General features: G+C 38.2%; 1 protein-coding gene across 3 annotated transcripts in view; it reads left to right on the top strand.

Annotated features, from left to right (window-relative positions):
• The window catches only part of CLIP4 (CAP-Gly domain containing linker protein family member 4), a 78,491-nt gene that overhangs the window by 33,758 nt on the left and 22,887 nt on the right, over positions 1–21,846 (top strand). For all 3 annotated transcript variants that reach the window (XM_061432938.1, XM_061432941.1, XM_061432939.1), the window contains exons 9-11: positions 8,087–8,227; positions 17,419–17,508; positions 18,518–18,661. In XM_061432938.1, coding sequence (XP_061288922.1) covers positions 8,087–8,227; positions 17,419–17,508; positions 18,518–18,661 — 375 coding nt within the window. The remainder of the gene's footprint in view (positions 1–8,086; positions 8,228–17,418; positions 17,509–18,517; positions 18,662–21,846) is intronic.

Below are 21,846 nucleotides of genomic sequence, written 5' to 3'. Positions count from 1 at the left end.
TTACTCTTTGATTAAAAAAAAATTTTTTTATGGTTGAATTTGATCCATAATGCTGAGGCACAGCGTTTAATGACCCATTTCAACTATTTCATAGACTTTTTCTTTTCTTTTTTTAGTTTATTTTTTAATTGAAGGATAATGCTATACAGAATTTTGTTGTTTTCTGTCAAACCTCAACATGAATTAACCATAGGTATACATATAACCCCTCCCTTTTGAGCCTCCCTCCCGTCTCCCACCCCATCCCACCCCTTTAGACTGGTACAGAGCCCCTGTTCGAGTTTCCTGAGCCATACAGCAAATTCCCGTTGGCTATCTATTTTACATATAGTAATGTAAGTTTCCATGTTACTCTTTTCATATATCTCACCCCTTTTCATTATTTTTAAATAAAGCGTTCTCCCTGGTTATAAATGAATGAAGAGTCTGCCCTTTTCTTACTGAGCAGTCTTGTGACTGATAGAGTATGTCTTACTAGGAGTGCACCCAGCTCTGTGGACCTTCCTGAATCCCGCTGGTGGTGGTATCAGGACTGAAGAAGGGCTTTTATTCTTTATTACCAAAGAACTACAGTACTCTAGAGGCTGAAGAACTTGAAAAATTAGAAAAGCAAGTGAGGCCAACTTTATTACTGTGCTTCTGAGCTGGAATGATTGTTTCTGAGAAATGTTTGCTTAATTTTATTTTCTCTGTTTCTTTCTCTCTCTCTCACACACACACTCTGACACATTGATTTCTAATTGCTTTTGTCACTTACTATGTTGAGAATATTTTCCCAGAACATTAATTTCCCTGTTTGCACAGTATTTCATCTTGCAGCTTGATAGGGAGGCAGAACAGGGTAGTGTTTGAAGAGTACAGGCTTTGGAGCCTGATGGCTGGGGTGTGAATCAGCTGTTCTCTCTACCGGCTATGGGACCTTCTTTCTCTTCTTGTGTCACCTCAGTTTTCTTCTGTAAATTGAGGATAACAAACCTACAGAGTTCATGTGAGAGTTAAATGTATTGATAAATATAGAAAGCACCTAGAAAAGTGCTTGGTTCCCTGTAAGCACCCTAAAAATGTTAACTACCTGCTACCTGTTGTAAATGTATCAAATGGGGGGTTGTGTTGTTACTGCAGGACAGAAGGTATGATAGTAGCTGCTGTCTCTAACGCTGTGTCCAAGGTCACCACATGGCCTCTGTGCCAAGGGTGCAGTGTGGCTTGGAGTGTTTTTGTTTTGGATCCTGGCCATTTGGGAAACTCACCAGTTTCCTTTCATCATACACTTAAGCTGGAGCCTCATTTTTGGCTCTATTAAAATTTTTCTTTATAAAAAATGTCCATGATGTTAGATTTAAAAAACATAAAAAAAAGGAGGAAAAAATGTAAAATCGCCTGTATATGTATTCTGTTTATTTTTTCCCACAAAATTTGGATTATAAGTAGTCTGCATTTTTAACTGACATCCTACTAGAATTTCTATAAACCTTTAAATATTTTTTGAAAGTATGATTTTTTATATGATTCCATTTCCTTTAATTTTTCTAATTTGATAGGTGAAAATTGTTTGAATTCATATTTCTCTTGATTGTGGTGAAGTGGAATGTCTAAAATGTTCTGTTGTAGCACATGTATTTTTTGTATTGTCTTGGTAATTCCCAAGAAATAATTACTCATATTGTTTGCCCATTAAAAAATTGGGATATTAGTGTTATTTTAAACTGACAATAGTTTTTAAAATATGAACGCATGTTTAGGATGTTAAGCCTTTGTATTTACTACAGATACTTGGCCTAGTTTGTCATTTTCCTTTGAACTCCATCTGCAGTGCTTTTGGACATGTAATTTTATGCAATTAAAAAAGACTTTTCCTTTATAATTTCTTAAAATTGCTTTTATGCTAAGGTAGGTCATTCTTCCGAATCCAAGAATTCATTATAGGTTATATATTTTATTCTTTTGAATGTGTTTATTCTTAAATACTGTATTAGGCAATTAATTTGGAGTTTATTTGGTTAGTTGTATGAGGTTAAGAATTTAATTTTCCTCTATTAGCTAATTTTGGCAACTGTCCAGCAGACTAAGGGCAAGACCAAAACCATTAGCAGCAGAGAGAGCCGATGTAGATCAAAGCCCTGGGAGAGGCTTAGACTGTAGCAGAGTGTGTGTGGCCTCCCTAACCCCATCATCCCAAGGAGAGGCATGCATGATTAGGACAGAGGTGGATCCCCAAGGACCCTTCCTCCATTCCCCTTTCCATATTTCAATGGCAAGTTGGGGGGCAAGGGTCATATGTTGGATTATACAGAAATGGGCATAGTCCTTCCTGCTGAGCCAGCTCAGCAGTCTGAGCCCAGTCTTTGCTAAACTACTTGAGGTGTGGGGAGCAGGAGAGGTGGAGCACCCCATGATGAAGCAGAAGCCAAAGGTTTCTCAGCAACAGGTTTTTTTTCCCCTTCTCCCTAAATCTATCCTTTTCCCTTTGACTTGTTGTGCTTCCTTTAATATGAATTAAGTTCTAAATGCTGCAGTCTGTTTCAGGATTGTTTTGTTCCATTGATCTGTTAATTCTAGCACATATTAGATTTTTTAATTATAGAAATTTTATCTTCTTTGGAGAAATGTCTATTTAGTTCTTTGGCCCTACGGGGAGGGAGGAGGGAGGGGAGTTCAGGATGGGGAATACGTGTATACCTGTGGTGGATTCATGTTGATGTATGGCAAAACCAATACAATATTGTAAAGTAATTAACCTCCAATTAAAATAAATAAATTTATATTTTAAAAAAAGAAAAAAAATGAAAAAAAGAAATTTTATAACAATTTTTTAAAAGATTTTTTTTTAGAGCAGTTTTAGGTTCATAGCAAAATTGAGAGGAGGGTATAGAGATTTCCTGTAAACCTCCTGCCCCATACATGCATGGCTTCCCCTTTCATCAACATCCCTTCACCAGAGGGTACATTCCTTGCAATTGTTGAATCTATATGAACACATCATAATCACTCAAAGGCCATAGTTTGCCTTAATATGCACTCTTCATGCTGTGTATTCTGTGAGTCTGGACAAATATATAATGGCATGTGTCCACCAATGCCATATTATAGAGTATTTTCACTTCCCTCAAGATCCTGTATGCTCCACCTATTCAGCCACCCTCCCCCCACTGCCCCCAGGCCCCTGACAATCAATGATTGTTTTACTGTCTTCACAGTTTTGTCTTTTCTAGAAGGTCATAGAGCTGGAATCATACAGTATGTAGCCTTTTAATATTGGCTTCTTTCACTTAGTAATTTGCATTTTTATCTCTTCATTGCTTGATAGTTCATGTCTTTTTAGCACTGAATAATACTCCCATGGTCTGAAGGTATCACAGACTTCCATTATTTCTCCATTCACCTACTAAAGATATCTTGGTTGCTTCTAAGTTTAGGCAATTATGAAAATTTTATAATTATTTTTACTATTTGATAAAACTGTTTTTATTCCTTTTAATAATTACCAAAGTAAACACAAATGCCTAGTTTAATTAGTCAAATTGTGTTGTAAAACAATAATGAAACCCTCCCCTGGCTTGTACTTCCTCACTCCAAGTCCAATTCTTTAGAGGCAAGAATGTTTTTTACTTCTTTAGCTGTTATCTTCTGATGTTCATTTAATATTTTGACTAATATATTTATAGAAATCTTTCCAATTTTAGACATCTATTGACTTCATACTATGAAGAGAAAGATTTGATATTCTTACTATTCTGAGTCAGTTTTGTTTTTTTTTTTTTTTTTGGTTGACTTCTTTGTTTTGGTGGATCACATCCTTCAGTAGCTTTTTCATAGAGGATTCATGGGAAGTAAATTTTTTGAGAGTTTCCATTCCAGAAATGTTTATTCCTACCCTTACATTTCATATGATAATTTAGTGGGATCAGGAATAGGTTGAAATTCACATTCTTTCAGTATTTGGAAGGTGATACACTATTGTCTAATGCAATTTGGCAAATGTTTTCTGTTAAGGGCCAGGTAGTAAATAATTTTGGAGAAGGAAATGGCAACCCACTCCAGTATTCTTGCCTGGAAAATCCCGTGGATGGAGAAGCCTGGTAGGCTACAGTCTATGGGCTCACGAAGAGTTATGGGCCATATTTTAGGTGTTAAGCTGGCTTAAAACTCAACATCCAAAAAACTAAGATCATGGCATCCAGTCCCATCACTTCATGGCAAATAGATGGGGAAACAGTGACAGACTTTATTTTCTTGGGCTCCAAAATCACTGCAGATGGTGACTGCAGCCATGAAATTAAAAGATGCTTGCTCCTTGAAAGAAAAGCTGTGATCAACCTAGTTCAGTTCAGTTCAGTTCAATTGCTCAGTTGTGTCCGACTCTTTGCAACCCCATGAATCGCAGCACTCCAGGCCTCCCTGTCCATCACCAACTCCCGGAGTTTATCCAAACTCATGTCCATTGAGTTGGTGATGTCATTCAGCCATTTCATCCTCTGTCGTCCCCTTCTCCTCCTACCCCCAATCCTTCCCAGCATCAGGGTCTTTTCCAATGAGTCAACTCTTTGCATGAGGTGGCCAAAATATTGGAGTTTCATCTTCAGCATCAGTCCTTCCAATGAACACCCAGAACTGATCTCCTTTAGGATGGACTGGTTGGACACTCCTTGCAGTCCAAGGGACTCTTAAGAGTCTTCTCCAACACCACAGCTCATCAACCTAGACAGCATATTAAAAAGCAGAGACATTAATTACTTTGCCAACAAAGGTCAGTATAGTCAAAGCTATGATTTTTCCAGTTCTCATGTATGTGAGAATTGGACTATAAGGAAAACTGAGCACCGAAGATTTGGTGCTTTTGAACTGTGGTGTTGGAGAAGACTCTTGAGAGTCCCTTGGACTGCAAGGAGATCCAACCAGTGCATCCTAAAGGAGATCAGTTCTGGGTGTTCATTAGAAGGACTGATGTTGAAGCTGAAGCTCCAATACTTTGGCCACCAGATGTGAAGAACTGACTCCTTTGAAAAGACCCTGATGCTGGGAAAGATTGAAGGCAGGAGAAGGGGACGAGAGAGGATGAGATGGTTGGAAGGTATCTCCGATTGGATAGACATGAGTTTGAGCAAGCTCCGGGAGTTGGTGATGGACAGGGAGGCCTGGTATGCTGCAGTCCATGGGGGTCACATAGAGTTTGACACGAGTGAACTGAACTGATGGGCCATACAGTCTCTTGTTGCAACTCTTCAGCTCTCCTATTGTAGTGAATAAGCAGGCATAGACAATATGTAAACAAATGGGTGTGGCTGTGTTCCAACAGAACATTACAGAAGTAGGCGGCAGGGAGGACCTGGCTCTCGGGCAGTACTTTGCCAGCTCTTATCTTGAGATTCCATGTTGCTGTTTACAAGTTTCAGAGTCTTCTGCTTTTTCCTTTTCCCTATTTTTGGAAACTTCTTTGGAAGCTTTAGTGTTTTTTCTCTTTTTTTTTAATTTTATTTTTTCTTTAGTGTTTATGTTTTTATTTCTTATTAAAATTGTAGTGGAGTTTTAGGAGAAATTGTGGGTAAACAAAATGGGTTATGTTTATCTAGAAATTCATTACTCTTCTGTTTAAAAATAATTCTTCCTTAGATGTTTATTTTTAGTTAAGCCTTATAATTATATGTGAGGATCTGAGGAGAATCCTATCACTATTTTGATTAGCATGAGATTCTAAACAGGAAGGTTAGCATGTATATGGCGCACACTTTGGACTTTGATTGTATCCAGTCATTGCTTTAAATTTAGTTTTGCTTCTCTCAAATGATTTAGTTAATTAAAAAAAGCAAGGAGGATGAGAACTATATAGTTCATTCATTGAACAATGTTATTGTGACTTTAGTGACACAAACAAATTTGAAAAATAATTCATAGTCTGCACTGATAAATATGTTTTGGTTTTTGATTTTTTTTCAGTCCTTCCTATATCCACACATATAACTTCTCACAGATAATCATAATGCAGTCAAACTTACAGTTCAATTTTTGTTTTCTTGAATTTGCTTTTCATATTTTTATATATATCTACGTAATCTTTATTGTTCTAGTTGTTAATGGTGATGTAATAGTTCACAAATATAGTTGATTCATTCCTTCTATTGCCAAATAATTGTTTTCTCTTATAATATTACAGTGTTGGCATATTCAGGTACACAGTCTTTTCCTCCAATTTGGATTATTTTCTTATAATTTCCAAAATTGTGATTGGGTCATAGTAGAAAACTAGAAATTGCTTTTATTCTTGAAATCTATCTTCTCCTTATAATATACATGTGTAACCTTGTTCACCAGAGAAGGCAATGGCACCCCACTCCAGTACTCTTGCCTGGAAAATCCCATGGACGGAGGAGCCTGGTGGGCTGCAGTCCATGGGGTCGCAAAGAGTCTGACACTACTGAGCAACTTCACCTTCACTTTTCACTTTCATCCATTGGAGAAGGAAATGGCAACCCACTCCAGTGTTCTTGTCTGGAAAATCCCAGGGACGGGGGAGCCTGATGAGCTGCCATCTATGGGGTCGCACAGAGTCGGACACGACTGAAGCGACTTAGCAGCAGCAGCAGCAACCTTGTTCACACCTCTTAAATATGAGTATTTCCTTATAGTTAGTATCATAAAGTAAATTAGGGCAGAATTCTTGTCTTCCAGTAAGATTTTACAAATGTACATCTCACAGTATAAAATAATTTATTTCTTCAATCCCATGACTTGAGAATGTATGTGTATTTGGCAAGGAAAATAATTTAGAGAAAAGAATAGAAGGTCAAATAAAAATCTGATAGTCGGGAGAAAGAAGAGAAAAAACATTGTGGAGAAGTCAAAAGATCTGGGAAGATCAGAAGGAAGTACTGTAGAATCCAAGGGAGGAAAGAATGTCAAGATTAGCAGAAAAGCAGTATAGTTTTCACTTGTTAGCTATAAATAGAGCACTCACTTTTTGTTGTCCTTAAAAACCTATTTTAAAACAAGTTGTTTTAATGTATTACATTTTGGTCATAATGTATCTTTGTTAGTTTAGGTGTAAACACTGAATGGAAATGTATCGTACACATATTATGACTTTATTTTTTCTTCTTAAATGTCTTAGCCAAATAATCTTGGTATTTACAGTTCATATTCACTGTTTCTAATGTCTGCCTGTTTATATATACTGGAATTTTATGCCCAGATAAACTTCTTTTTTAATGGAATTTTATACTCTCAGCTGCAGCAGAGAGGCTGCCCCCTCCCCCATCCCCACATGCCTCTCATCCCCAACACACACTGTATTGTTTCTGATTTTCAGGTGTTGAGGGATAAGCCTTTGGGGAAGATTATATTTTGTATTCAAAAGTATTTTATATCCCTACTATGTGTCAGGCACTATAATTAGGTACATTGGGGGAATGCAGAGATGAGTAATCTTGAATTTTGTCTTTAAAGTCTGGAAAGGAGATAAAACATGGACATAAAAAGTTATAATATGGGAAAAAATATGTCCTAAGGAGCTATAGAGAAAGTGATAAGGAAGAGTAGTTTTTATACTGTATAGCAGGGGTCCCCAGCCTCCGGGATCTAATGCCTGCTGATGTGAGGTGGAGGTGATGTAATAAAAACAGAAATAAAGTGCACACTAAATGTAATGCACTTGAATCATCCTGAACCATCCCTCTCACCCCAGTCCGTGGGAAAATTGTCTTCCACACAACTGATCCCTAGTTCCAAAGAGGTGGGGGACCACTGCCTATATAGTACATCATTATTTGCTGGTACTTAGAAGCTATTATAATGTATAAAAGTATACTTATTACTTCTACTCATTCCTCTTTTTCCTTAGTTTCACTTAGTGCCTGACTATGTTACGTGCTTCTTGAATTACTGTGTATGTTGTTAGTCTTGACAACTAGATTGTAACCTCTCTGAGGGCAAGTACTGATTCTTACTCTTTTCTCTCTCTCTCTCACTACAAGGACACCTAGTAGACACTCAAAAAGAACTTAAAGATGTTTTGCTACTGAATGGTTGTACTTGTCCCTTTATTTGAAATGCTTTCAATTGTTTAATATTAAAATTCTGCCTTCTCTCTTAGGTATTTTTGCACCTCTTTCAAAGATAAGTAAAGCAAAAGATCGAAGGAAGAACATAGCACACACTCCTTCTACAAAAGCTGGACCTCTCATCAGGTCCCAGAAAATTGATGTAGCTCATGTAACATCAAAAGTAAATACTGGTAGGTCAAACCAGAATGTTAGCTATCTTGTTTTAATTTTAATCCATGTAATACCTTATATTGCTTCAGACTTTTTGTTTAGCTACCTGTGAAACCTGAACTTATTGCCTGCAATGTATTTGGTTTATGATTTTAATTCCTAACAAGAGTATTTCAGATATGTACCTTCCCTTTCCCCCCAGCTATCTCCATACTTTTATCTAACCTCAAAGCTAGACTTTATACTTCTGATATTTATGCAACACAACCAGCTTTATGTTTCTCACCTATTCAAGAATTTTAGTGACTTTTTTAAGATTTTTTTTTTGATGTGGACCATTTAAAAAAAGTCTTTATTGAATTTGTTACAATATTGCTACTGTTTTTATGTTTTGGATTTTTTGGCTAGGAGGTATGAGTGATCTTAGCTCCTTGACCAGGGAAGGCAAAGTCCTAACCACTGGACAACCAGGAAGTCCCGACTGAGTTTTTTTTTTTTTTTAATCAGAGAAAGTCATGACTTTTGAAACTGGCTGTCAGAGACCTTTTGCTGATGGAGGGTCTTACTGTTTTGCAGTTGAGCTGTGGTTGATCATGTCTCACTGTCTTTTGTATATATTGTTCTGGCTCTTCCCTTCATACTTGTCCCAAGCTGTTTCTCTGCAATGTTTGACTTCTCCTGGAGGTCTGTGTCTTTGTGTACCTCCTTATTCACATCCTGTTTCTCTGTGAGGACCCCCTGATGACCCAGGTCTCTTTGATCTCTTCATTGTTATCCACAATGCCTAGTTGCTATTTGTTAGCTTGGGTTTTGTCCTCTGATTGCCTTATCCATGCAGATCTTTTATTCTGTTGGCAAAATCTTAAACTTTAAATGGACTGTGAGAGTATTTTGTACTTTCATATTCACTGTGGCTTCCCTGGTGGCTCAGATGGTATAGTGTCTGCCTGCAATGTGGGAGACCCAGATTCAATCCCTGGGTTGGGAAGATCCCCTGGAGAAGGAAATGGCACCCCACTCTAGTACTCTTGCCTGGAAAACCCCATGGACAGAGGAGCCTGGTAGTCTACACTTTATGGGTTAGCAAAAAATTGGACACAACTGAGTGACTTCACTTTCACTTTTCATTCACTGTGGCACATAACACAAAGTAGGCACTTAATACAATGAAACTAAGCCATGCCATGAGGTGCCACCCAAGATGGGAGGGTCATGGTGGAGAGGTCTGACAGAATGTGGTCCACTGGAGAAGGGAATGACAAACCACTTCAGTATTCTTGCCTTGAGAACCCCATGAACAGTATGAAAAGGCAAAATGGTAGGATACTGAAAGGGGAACTCCCCGGGTCGGTAGGTGCCCACTATGCTACTGGAGATGAGTGGAGAAATAACTCCAGAAAGAATGAAGGGATGGAGCCAAAGCAAAAACAGTACCCAGTTGTGGATGTGACTGGTGATAGATGAGATGGTTGGATGGCATCACTGACTCGATGGACATGAGTTTGAGTGAACTCCAGGAGTTGGTGATGGACAGGGAGGCCTGGCGTGCTGTGATTCATGGGGTTGCAAAGAGTTAGACACGACTGAGTGACTGAACTGAACTGAATTGAACCCATCAATAGCTGAAGCAGGAGGGCTCTCTACCATGAATAAAGGAGTGTGTCCAGGAATTGGGTTGCCCTTTCTACTCTGTTCCATTGACTTATTTGAATATCCCTGTGTCAGTACTGCACTTCATGATTACTATAGGTTTTTTTTTTTTTTTTTAAAATCTTGATTTCCATTAGAGGAAAGCCTCCTCTCTATTTTCTTGAATGGTGTCCTACCTGTTTGGCCTTTTTTATTTTTTAATTATTTTTTTAAATTAATTAATTTTTTAACTTTACAATATTGTATTGGTTTTGCCATTCATTGACATGAATCTGCCATGGGTGTACATGTGTTCCCCATCCTGAACCCCCCTCTCATCTCCCTCCCCATCCCATCCCTCTGGGTCATTCCAGTGCACCAGCCCCGAGCACCCTGTATCATGCATTGAACCTGGACTGGCAATGTGTTTCACATGTGATAATTTACATGTTTCAATGCCATTCTCCATATCATCCCACCCTCTCCCTCTCCCACAGAGTCCAAAAGACTGTTCTATACATCTGTGTCTCTTTTTCTGTCTCACATACAGGGTTATCGTCACCATCTTTCTAAATTCCATATATATGCATTAGTATATTGTATTGGTGTTTTTCTTTCTGGCTTACTTCACTCTGTATAATAGGCTCCAGTTTCATCCACCTCATTAGAACTGACTCAAATGTATTCTTTTTAATGGCTGAGTAATATTCCATTGTGTATATGTACCATAGCTTTCTTATCCTTTCGTCGGCTGATGGACATCTAGGTTGCTTCCATGTCCTGGCTATTATAAACAGTGCTGCGATGAACATTGGGGTACACATGTCTCTTTCAATTCTGGTTTCCTTGGTGTGTATGCCCAGCAGTGGGATTGCTGGGTCATATGGCAGTTCTATTTCCAGTTTTTTAAGGAATCTCCACACTGTTCTCCATAGTGGCTGTACTAGTTTGCATTCCCACCAACAGTGTAAGAAGGTTCCTTTTTTTCCACACCCTCTCCAGCATTTATTGCTTGTAGACTTTTGGATAGCAGCCATTCTGACTGGCGTGAAATGATACCTCATTGTGGTTTTGATTTGCATTTCTCTGATAATGAGTGATGTTGAGCATCTTTTCATATGTTTGTTAGCCATCTGTATGTCTTCTTTGGAGAAATGTCTGTTTAGTTCTTTGGCCCACTTTTAGATTGGGTCGTTTATTTTTCTGGAATTGAGCTGCAGGAGTTGCTTGTATATTTTTGAGATGAGTTGTTTGTCTGTTGCTTCATTTGCTATTATTTTCTCCCATTCTGAAGGCTGTCTTTTCACCTTGCTTATAGTTTCCTTTGTTGTGTAGAAGCTCTTAATTTTAATTAGGTCTCATTTGTTTATTTTTGCTTTTATTTCCAATATTCTGGGAGGTGGGTCATAGAGGATCCTGCTGTGATTTATGTCGGAGAGTGTTTCGCCTGTGTTTTCCTCTAGGAGTTTTATAGTTTCTGGTCTTACGTTTAGATCTTTAATCCATTTTGAGTTTATTTTTGTGTATGGTGTTAGAAAGTGCTCTAGTTTCATTCTTTTACAAGTGGTTGACCAGTTTTCCCAGCACCACTTGTTAAAGAGATTGTCTTTTCTCCATTGTATGTTCTTGCCTTCTTTGTGAAAGAAAGATAAGGTGTCCATAGGTGTGTGGATTTATCTCTGGGCTTTCTATTTTGTTCCATTGATCTATATTTCTGTCTTTGTGCAAATACCATACTGTCTTGATAACTGTGGCTTTGTAGTAGAGCTTGAAGTCAGGAAGGTTGATTCTTCCAGTTCCATTCTTCTTTCTCAAGATTGCTTTGGCTATTTGAGGTTTTTTGTATTTCCATACAAATTGTGAAATTATTTGTTCTAGTTCTCTGAAAAATACCGTTGGTAGCTTGAGAAGGATTGCATTGAACCTATAGATTGCTTTGGCTAGTATACTCATCTTCACTATATTGATTCTTCTGATCCATGAACATGGTATATTTCTCCGTCTATTAGTGTCCTCTTTGATTTCTTTCACCAGTGTTTTATAGTTTTCTATATATAGGTCTTTTGTTTCTTTAGGTAGATGTATGCCTAAGTATTTTATTCTTTTCATTGCAATGGTGAATGGAATTGTTTCCTTAATTTCTCTTTCTGTTTTCTCATTGTTAGTGTATAGGAATGCAAGGGATTTCTGTGTGTTGATTTTATATCCTGCAACTTTACTATATTCATTGATTAGCTCTAGTAATTTTCTGGTGGCGTCTTTAGGGTTTTCTATGTAGAGGATCATGTCATCTGCAAACAGTGAGAGTTTTACTTCTTATTTTCCAGTCTGGATTCCTTTTATTTCTTTTTCTGCTCTGATTGCTGTGGCCAAAACTTCCAAAACTATGCTGAATAGTAGTGGTGAGAGTGGGCATCCTTGTCTTGTTTCTGACTTTAGGGGAAATGCTTTCAGTGTTTCACCATTGAGGATAATGTTTGCTGTGGGTTTGTCATATATAGCTTTTATTATGTTGAGGCATGTTCCTTCTATTCCTGCTTTCTGGAGGGTTTTTATCATAAATGGATGTTGGATTTTGTCAAAGGCTTTCTCTGCATCTATTGAGATAATCATATGGTTTTTATTTTTCAATTTGTTAATGTGTATTACATTGATTGATTTGAGGATATTGAAGAATCCTTGCATCCCTGGGATAAAGCCCACTTGGTCATGATGTATGATCTTTTTAATATGTTGTTCGATTCTGTTTGCTATAATTTTGTTAAGGATTTTTGCATCTATGTTCATCAGTGATATTGGCCTGTAGTTTTTTTTTTTTTCGTGGTATCTTTGTCAGGTTTTGGTCTTAGGGTGACGGTGGCCTCATAGAATGACTTTGAAAGTTTACCTTCCTCTGCAATTTTCTGGAAGAGTTTGAGTAGGATAGGTGTTAGCTCTTCTCTAAATTTTTGGTAGAATTCAGCTGTGAAGCTGTCTGGTCCTGGGCTTTTGCTTGTTGGAAGATTTCTGATTACTGGCCTTTTTATAAATCGAACTTCCATATAAACTTTAGAATAAGCTATTCAGTTCAGTTAAGTTGCTCAGTTATGTCTGACTCTTTGTGACCCCATAGATTGCAGCATACCAGGCCTCCCTGTCCATTACCAACTCCCGGAGTTTACTCAAACTCATGTCCATTGAGTTGGTGTTGCCATCTAGCCATCTCATCCTCTGTCGTCCCCTTCTCCACCCGCCTTCAATCTTTCCCAGCAACAGGATCTTTTCAGATGAGTCAGTTCTTTGCATCAGGTGGCCAAAGTGTTGGAGTTTCAGCTTCAACATTAGTCCTTCCAATGAACACTCAGGACTGATCTCCTTTAGGATGGACTGGTTGGATCTCCTTGCAGTCCAAGGGACTCTCAAAAGTCTTCTCTGACACCACAGTTCAAAAGCATCAATTCTTCGGCACTCAGCTTTCTTTATAGTCCAACTCTCACATCTATACATGACTACTGAAAAAACCATAGCCTTGACTAGACGGACCTTTGTTGGAAAAGTAATGTCTCTATTTTTTAATATGCTGTCTAGGTTGATCATAACTTTCCTTCCAAGAAGTAAGCGTCTTTTAATTTCATGGCTGTAGTCACCATCTGCAGTGATTTTGGAGCCCCAAAAATAAAGTCAGCCACTGTTTCCCCTGTTTCTCCATCTATTTGCCATGAAGTGATGGGACCGGATGCCATGATCTTTGTTTTCTGAATGTTGAGCTTTAAGCCAACTTTTTCACTCTCCTCTTTCACTTTCATCAAGAGGCTCTTTAGTTCTTCGCTTTCTGCTGTAAGGGTGGTGTCATCTGCATATCTGAGGTTATTGATATTTCTCCTGGCAATTTTAATTCCAGCTTGTGCTTCATCCAGCTCAGCGTTTCTCATGATGTACTCTGCATATAAATTAAATAAGCAGGGTGACAATATACAGCCTTGACGTACTCCTTTTTCTATTTGGAACCAGTCTGTTGTTTCACATCCAGTTCTAACGGTTGCTTCCTGACCTGCATACAGGTTTCTCAAGAGGCAGGTCAGGTTGTCTGGTATTCCCATCTCTTTCAGAATTTTCCACAGTTTGTTGTGATCCACACAGTCAAAGGCTTTGGCATAGTTAATAAAGCAGAAATAGATGTTTTTCTGGAACTCTCTTGCTTAATAGAATAAGCTGTTATGTTTCTTTAAAGAAAAATCTGTTGGGAGAGGGGTGGGGCACTGGGAAAAAGGGGATTAAGAGGCACAAAATTGTAGTTAAAAAATAAGTCACGGGGATGTAGTGCATAGCATAAGGACAATGATGCTGTTACAATTCTGTAGTGACAGATGGTAACTAGACTTCTTGTGGCAACTGATTCATAATGTCATATATACAAGTGTTGTACACCTGAAGCTAATATATTATTTATGTAGCTATACTTCAGTTAAAAAAATAAAAAGGAGAAATAAATAAATAAGATGATAAATGTATCCCTAGGGTAAGAGAATATTAGTTTGCAACTATAAACTGGAATTATATCTCAAAAGTGCTTGTCCAAAAATCAAGAGTTATTTTGCTCCTCAACAGAAAATTACCTTCTGGACAAATGAATTAACAAATTATGTTAATGATATTTTTAGTGTCAAAAAATAAAAAATTATCTGTTGAAATTTTAATTGGTATTGCATTTAAGCCTAAAATCAATTTGAGAAATGACTTTGATATTCAGTCTTTTAATTATAAGCTTGGGATATCACTTTATTTAATTGGATCATTAAAAAATGTCTCAGTAAAATTTTATGATTTTCTGTATATTTTGCACTTGTTTTGTTAGTTCTATTCTTAGGTACTTTGTACTTTTTGATTCTCTGTAAATGGTATCCTTTTAATGTGAAGCCCAGAAGTACACAGCAGGTATGGAAGGAAAGCTCAAAGAGGAGCCCTCTATTTCTGGTCTGAGGAGCAGGAAAAGGAATCTCCTACTAGACAAAGTGGAGGAAATCCCTGTTATCCTTTTCAATTGCTTTTAAAAAAATCTCTTTGGTTCTTTCACACCCTAGTCCCTAAGCAATCCTGCATGTTGTAATAGCAGCAGGGGATGGCCAGGCACCTAAAACCCCCAAGGGAGGGAACCCTTTTTTTTGGCCAGAGAAACTGTGGTCCTGAGAATGTGGATGGAGTCCCCATTAGTTTTTCTTCTTTTTTCTCACTGCTTGGCCCTCAAGAGATTGTATGACAGAGCAGAGCAATGAAAGCCTAGTCATTTCTATCCAGAATATCAGGAGGAGGATGCTTCTGGAGACCATGTGAGGAGGGAGCTCAAGAAAGTGCTCTCAGAATGGGGGAGCTTACTGCAAGCTGTGTGTACATGCATCTGACCACAGGCTTTGGTCTGCACAGACCTCCACTCAGATCTCAGGCTGCCTACTGGGTGGCACAACACACAAGCCAGATCAAAGAGGCTTTGGGAACCAAACTGACATTGGTACCACAGTCACAGAAGGTGGATAGGAACTGCCAGCCTGAACCTAACTGCCTGTTGACTGTCCAGTGCCTGCGAAAACAGAGCAGAACAGAACAATCCACATTCTCCATAGAATTTTAAACAAGACCCAGAGTCCTATAAAATAATGTTTATAATGTACAGGATACAATGAAAAGTTGTTCTAAATATGAAAAACCGGGAAAATCTCGACAGCTCTGAAGGAAAAAGGCAATCAAAGGTAACAACCCTGAGATGAACAATTATCAGGTTTTCAAAGAATATATCGTAACCTTCTAAGAATTAAGGGTGAACCCTCTTGAGACAAATGGAAGATTTCAGCAGAGACATGAAGATAAAAGGAAGAACCAAATAATGCATGTGCACACAAACACACGAGCACACCCAGGAGCACAAGTAGCACTGAGGTAATCTGAGCTGGTGGATTGCAGCAATGTCAGTATCCTGGTAGTGATTTTGTGCTATAGTTTTGTAAATGTCACCATTGGGGGAAACTGGACAAAGTGTGTGAGACATCGCCCAATATTGTTTTTCACAACTGCATGTGAATCTCCAGTTATCTCTAACAATTCAAGTAAAAGGAAAGGCTCAAATGGCTATGTTAGGACTGACAAATGTAACTGAAAATAAGAAATTTACTCTGTGGGTTGCCTTCACAAAGTCTCTCTTCCCAACCCGTCCATCCAGGGTCTGAGGTTGTAGTTCTGGCCCTCACTCCCGGCCTCTGCTTTCTGTCTCTCCTCCTTTTGGTTCCTCCTAGACTTTGCTGTCTGGTTGACATTATCTACCTGCGAGTGGTCACTCCAGCCCTCCTTTCCACAGTCCATCAGAGGCTTGTTTCTTACTGAAGAGCGCCAGCCCTGTCACCCTCTAAGATTGTAATGTGACCCATCCATCCGGTTTACTTCTCCTGCGTCCCCCCAAAGTCCACTCCATTCCACCCAATCCACTTACTCTTCTCTGACCCTGTCTTTCTTTATTTTCTCTTTGTTTGTCCATAATGCCTACCCTAGTTCTTTCTGACCATACCTCCAGTATTCTCTGCAAGAAATCCAACCTGTCTCTCAAGACACGTATAGGAATGTGATGTTCTTGATGAGGTGTTAATTTATCTTTACAGCAATGATTATTGTCTCCTCCCTCAATGCTAGGGCTTGTATCAAACATGTCCTTGTATTTCAATTATTCATGTCTTTCTGCCATGCCAAATTGAAAAGGTCTTTCTTTAGGACTGAGACTATGGCTTGCTTTGTTTGTGATGCTCAGAGTGCCAAGCTCAGTTCTCCACCCAAAATTCTTCATGAGCAAGTAGAATTGGAATGGATTCTACATGGAATTCAAAACTGGATGTCATTCATTAGGTTTCTTATTTAAATGGTTTCGTTCTGTAGAATTAAAACAGAAGTCTTAATAAAGTAGATTATTATTCACGAGCTTGTTCTTTTTTAAACTGCACTTTTTTTTTTTTTTTTGGTGGGAGTTGAGTGTAGATGAGAGTCAGGTAGTCATTTTCAGAATACCAGTGACAGAGAGTACAGGGTTTCTTAATATCTGACTTCCACTTAAATGAAAAGCTTCTATAATGATTTGCAAAAAAAATGTTTTTTACCACAAATCCACTATCTGAATAGGCAGTCTGCCCCAGGGAATTTGCCTGCACACACCAGTGAAGTCCTGAGTTGTGCGCAGATCTTAATAAGTGTGCAGCTGCCGTAGGCATGTTAAGTTTGTTTTACCCGCGAGTACTAAGGAGTGTACTAAGTATCAGATGGTTAGATAGCTGTGTTTTAAATGCTTTATATTATATAGAATTCCTAAGTGGATTTTAAAATAAGTTTAAAAGATAGTTTAGGGATACTTGGGGAAATTGATTGGGGTTTTCAGATGGGCTAGGAATACATTCTTTCCTTTCCCCTTAATAAAATACTGGCCCCTGATGTCTGTGAATTTATTATCCAGTGTGTTCTCAGAAGTAGAGAAGATTTCAGTTAGGATCGTCTGTACTTTAAAAGTGAATCCGTATTTATGTTTAACATTAAAATTCTTTCTTGCTGAATGTGTTTTGTTTCTGTGTTCTAGGATTAATGACATCAAAAAAAGATAGTGCTTCAGAATCAACACTCTCATTGCCTCCTGGTGAAGAGTTGAAAACTGGAGCAGAGAAAGATGGTAATATAATTTACAACTTCTATTCTTAAAATTTAATGTACTGATGGAACTTTAAAACAATATAGTGATATAGCTTATATGAGGCTAAATTTTAAAGTTTGTAAGGGAAGACTCAGTACAGTAAAAATTTATACTTGAAAATCCCCTAAACATCTCATAGTAAAGCGCACACACACACACACATATATATTTTTTGTATAAATTCCTGTGTTGTGATTCTTACGTACATGTAGTGAATTACAGGACTAGATGCAGAGAATAAAGTGAAATTCCATAGTGTAGATAGCTTGATAGAATTATTTAAAGTTACCTTTACAATTTATACTTGAAAGTTGCTGAGAGTAGATGTTAAGCATTGTCACCACTCACACACACAAAAAATGAACTATGTGAGGTGATGGATGTGAATGTGTTATCTTGATCTTGTTAATCATTCCACTGTATCTTTTAATCATAGTATTGTACACTTTATATACAATTATATTTATCAATTATTACTCAATAAACTTGAAATAGATAAAAAATTAAGTTGTCTTTAGCTGTCAAATCACTGGGTGAATAGAGCATGAATAGAAAATTCAAAAATATTCCTGCTTGCCTTTAGGTTAACTCAGAACATTTTAAATTAAGCTTTTGTTACCGTAAAAATAGATTAGTCATGTTTTTTTATATAAATAAGTTGTGATTCTACTAACTCATCTCAGTGAGAGGTGAGAGACAGTGATGGTTAGAATAGGTAATTGGTCTAAATTGATTACATGACAACACTTTTCTATATAAGATTGTCATACTATGGTGTGGATCCTTTGGATCCTTAAAATTGCTTGGGCTCTAAAATCTTGTGTGTATGAACTACAATGTATTTTGATGAAATCAGGCATTTAACTCAACACTAAGATAATCCACAATGGAAGAAGCTGAATGGAGGATTTACCTGGACAAGCATCTAATTAATTCACTGCTTGTTTTCCACCCTTTGATGTATTCCTTTCCTTTACTGTTGTTTTAGTTCCCCTGATTGGATCCATCAGCAGCTCCTCCTCTATATCTTCTTTGGAGCACAAACAGAGCCTCTCCAAGAAACTGAATGCACGTGGCAATAACAAGAAGACAATGAGCAAAAGCCCTTCTCTCTCGTCTAGAGCCAGTGCTGGTATCTATGGCTTTTTCAACCAGGCTTTCTTGGTGTTTTTTATCTTGGTTTGTTTGTAAGTAGATTTGCTCTTTTTAAACGTGTAGAAGGAACCCTTTACTTCAGTCAGATTGAGCTACTTTCCCCTTTCCTGTCTTTCTCCCAGCCCTCACCCCTCTCCTCTCTGTCAGCACACCCTGGATCTCTCTGCCTTTCTCCTCACGCTCCTGCCATTTTCCCTTGTCTGGATTTACTTCTTCTCTTCCTTGTGTATCTAAGGACTCCAGCCTCTGTAAGGTTCCTCTTAGAACTTTTTGACAGATCCTCAGATACTTGGAAACTGTATGATCTCTTCTCTTTCTTTATGTATCTCTTTTCTAATCTAAACCTAATATTAATAATTAACATGTCAATATGCATTATTTATTATTTCATATCTATTAAAGGCATTTTGCATATCTTATTTCACTTAATTCTCAAAATGAATGAAATATCATGACCACCTTCACTTTATGAAAGAGGAAACTGAGGCTTAGGGAGGTCAGGTATTGGTGCATGATGGCAGTTTCTAAGTGCACACCTACCTGGGCTGCACCCACAGGTCTGTCTGATGCTTCTCTGCTATTGTTAAACTCCACCTCCGTCTAAAGTCCCTTCAGCTCCTCCTTGTGCTGTAGGGTCCTTAGGACCCTCCCGGCTGGCTGGTAGAGAGCTGAAGCTCTGCCTCTTAGTACAAGTCCAGCCTGAGGCTGCTCATGCAATTTTGGTGACCACACTGTATCATTGGCTCAAATAGAGCCGAAAGCTAAGTTTCTTCATTTTATGGCTCGACGTAGGACTTTACATTTATTTTCATTTAATTTAATGGTAGAATTTTTATCCCTCTGAGTTTTGTTTTTTACATCTTGCGTGTAGCTTTTCACACACTTTAGAGTTATCTTCTTATTTAAAAAAGCATGCTTTCTCTATTTTTAGTCAAGTCATTGTCTAAAACTCTGTAGGAGAGGTTGACAATGATAACCTGTTTAGCTCGCTGTGAAGCCTGCATGATCATTCCATTCAATCCACATTTCTTCAGTTATGTGTAAGCATATAGAAAACACTTTTTCTTGTTGGAATCAACACATGAATACTGAATTTATTGCAGTTCACTTATTTGCCTATGGGCTTCCCTGGTAGCTCAACTGGTAAAAAGAATCTGCCTGCTATGCGGGAGACCTGGGTTTGATATCTGGGTTGGGAAGATCCCCTGGAGAAGGGAAAGGCTATCCACGCCATATTCCGGCCAGGAGAATTCCATGTACTGTATGGAATTGGGGTCGCAAAGAGTCGAACACGACTGAGCGACTTTCACTTTCTTTCACTTTATATGCCTACTACATAGAAAAGAAATCCGGTCATTTTAACATAACTTGTTTTTAATAAGTCTCATAGTAATTACTAGATCCTTTTTCTAATACTTTTAATACTTGTGCTGAATCAGTATTTTATTGTGAAAAATGTTCAGGACAGGATTTTCTTAAAGATATTTTATTGTATGGGGGAAAAAACAAAAAAAATCCTTGATAGTAACATTGATGTAATAAATGTAAAAGTTCTCCGAAAGTGGAAAACCGGGAAATTTTGCTTGAATATCTATTTTCTGAATATATTCCCCTTCCCCTGAAACCAGTTTCTCTTTAATGCTGTGAGGAACAGAGGTGAGACAATGCAGTGATGTAGCAATCCTGTTTGTCCTCATTTTAATTATGTTTTAAGGCCTTCTTCATTTGGAATTTAGGCTTTGACAGTGACTTGATTTTAAAATTTATGTATGGGTATGGAATTGTCTTTTTTACCTTTTATATAAAATAGTTCTAGTGTGCCTTCTTATTAACATTTTTTTCTTTTTATAAATTTGAGGGGTTTGTAAGTTTAAATAATACAGATGAAAAGAGTTATCAGTTAGAGTAAGAAAGAGGTCCTTTTAAAAAGGGAGGGAGAGAGAATGGGTCACATGTGAGAGAAAGTCCATATTCCAAACCCAAAAATATTTCCTTAAATTTTTTTTTAGATTGAGTGATTTGCATTTGGGGAGGTGTGGATCGCAGAGAGTGGACATTATTGGAAGTTAAGGACAGAATTATTAAAGAGAAAGAGGAGCGGAAAGAAGGGGTTGGGGGATGGGGAGGTCGGGGAGGAAGTCTGTGAACTCAGCCCCGCTGTGCCCCACGTTGAACTCATTGTCTTGATCCATTGTCTGCAGACAAATCCATTGTCTGGGTTTTAAGTCAGGTGTGCCACCTACTCCCTGTGAACACCATGTCTTCATTGATTCCCGAGTTTGTATCTTGTCTATGATTATAGTTCTCATGATAAGCACTTTGTAAACTGTGAAGTGCTTGGGAAATGTTAGTTATTTTGAGAGCCTAGGACTTCTTAGTATACAGTTGATCTAGACCTTCCTTCTCCCCGGGTTTGTGGGAAACTGGAAGGCTGTCATCTGAGAAGGGCTAGGGAACCCTCTGTGAGGGTACTGGATACAGGGCAAGTCAGGCTGTGAGCATGTTTTTAGTTTCTCCCTGTTCGCAGCCTGACTTGCCTTGTATCTGGTACCCTCACAGAGGGTTCCCTAGCCCTTCTCAGATGACAGCCTTCCAGTCTGTTTTTTGGACTGATGGGAGAAGCCTCAGACGTCCACCTGTCCTCTGTTATAACTGAGCAGCTTTCTAGGTAGTGTTGCTCTAGAACGTCTGATGTTCAGTAGTGGGCACTTGAGGGTTTAGGTTTGAATCAAGGTCTGAGGGGAGGTGGTGTGTGCTTTTGTTTCTAATAAGGAAATCAGTTTGTGGTTAATTAGAACCTTATAGCAGTTCCACTTTTAAATTACACTTGTGTATGTATTGTTTACACCAAGTCCCACTGAACGATTATGATTCTCTATTCTATTTACTAGAATAGAGATTGGTGGACTGCAGCCCATGGGCCAAATCCAACCTACCACCTGCTTTTGTAAATAAAGTTTTACTGGAACAACATTGTGCTTTTTGTCTCTGTCTGCTTTTGAGCTACAACAGCAAAGTTGAACAGTTGTGACAGAGTAGCATGGCTTGCAAAGCCTGAAGTATTTACTACGTAGCCCTTTACAGAAAGGGTGTGCTGATCTCTGTTCTTGTAGAGTGCCCCCAGGAAGTCAGGATAAAGTTGATGCCTCACCAGGTGTCATG

This window comes from Bos javanicus, chromosome 11 (assembly GCF_032452875.1).
Source record: "Bos javanicus breed banteng chromosome 11, ARS-OSU_banteng_1.0, whole genome shotgun sequence".
Taxonomy (NCBI): domain Eukaryota; kingdom Metazoa; phylum Chordata; class Mammalia; order Artiodactyla; family Bovidae; genus Bos; species Bos javanicus.
This window is presented reverse-complemented; position numbering and strand designations above follow the sequence as displayed.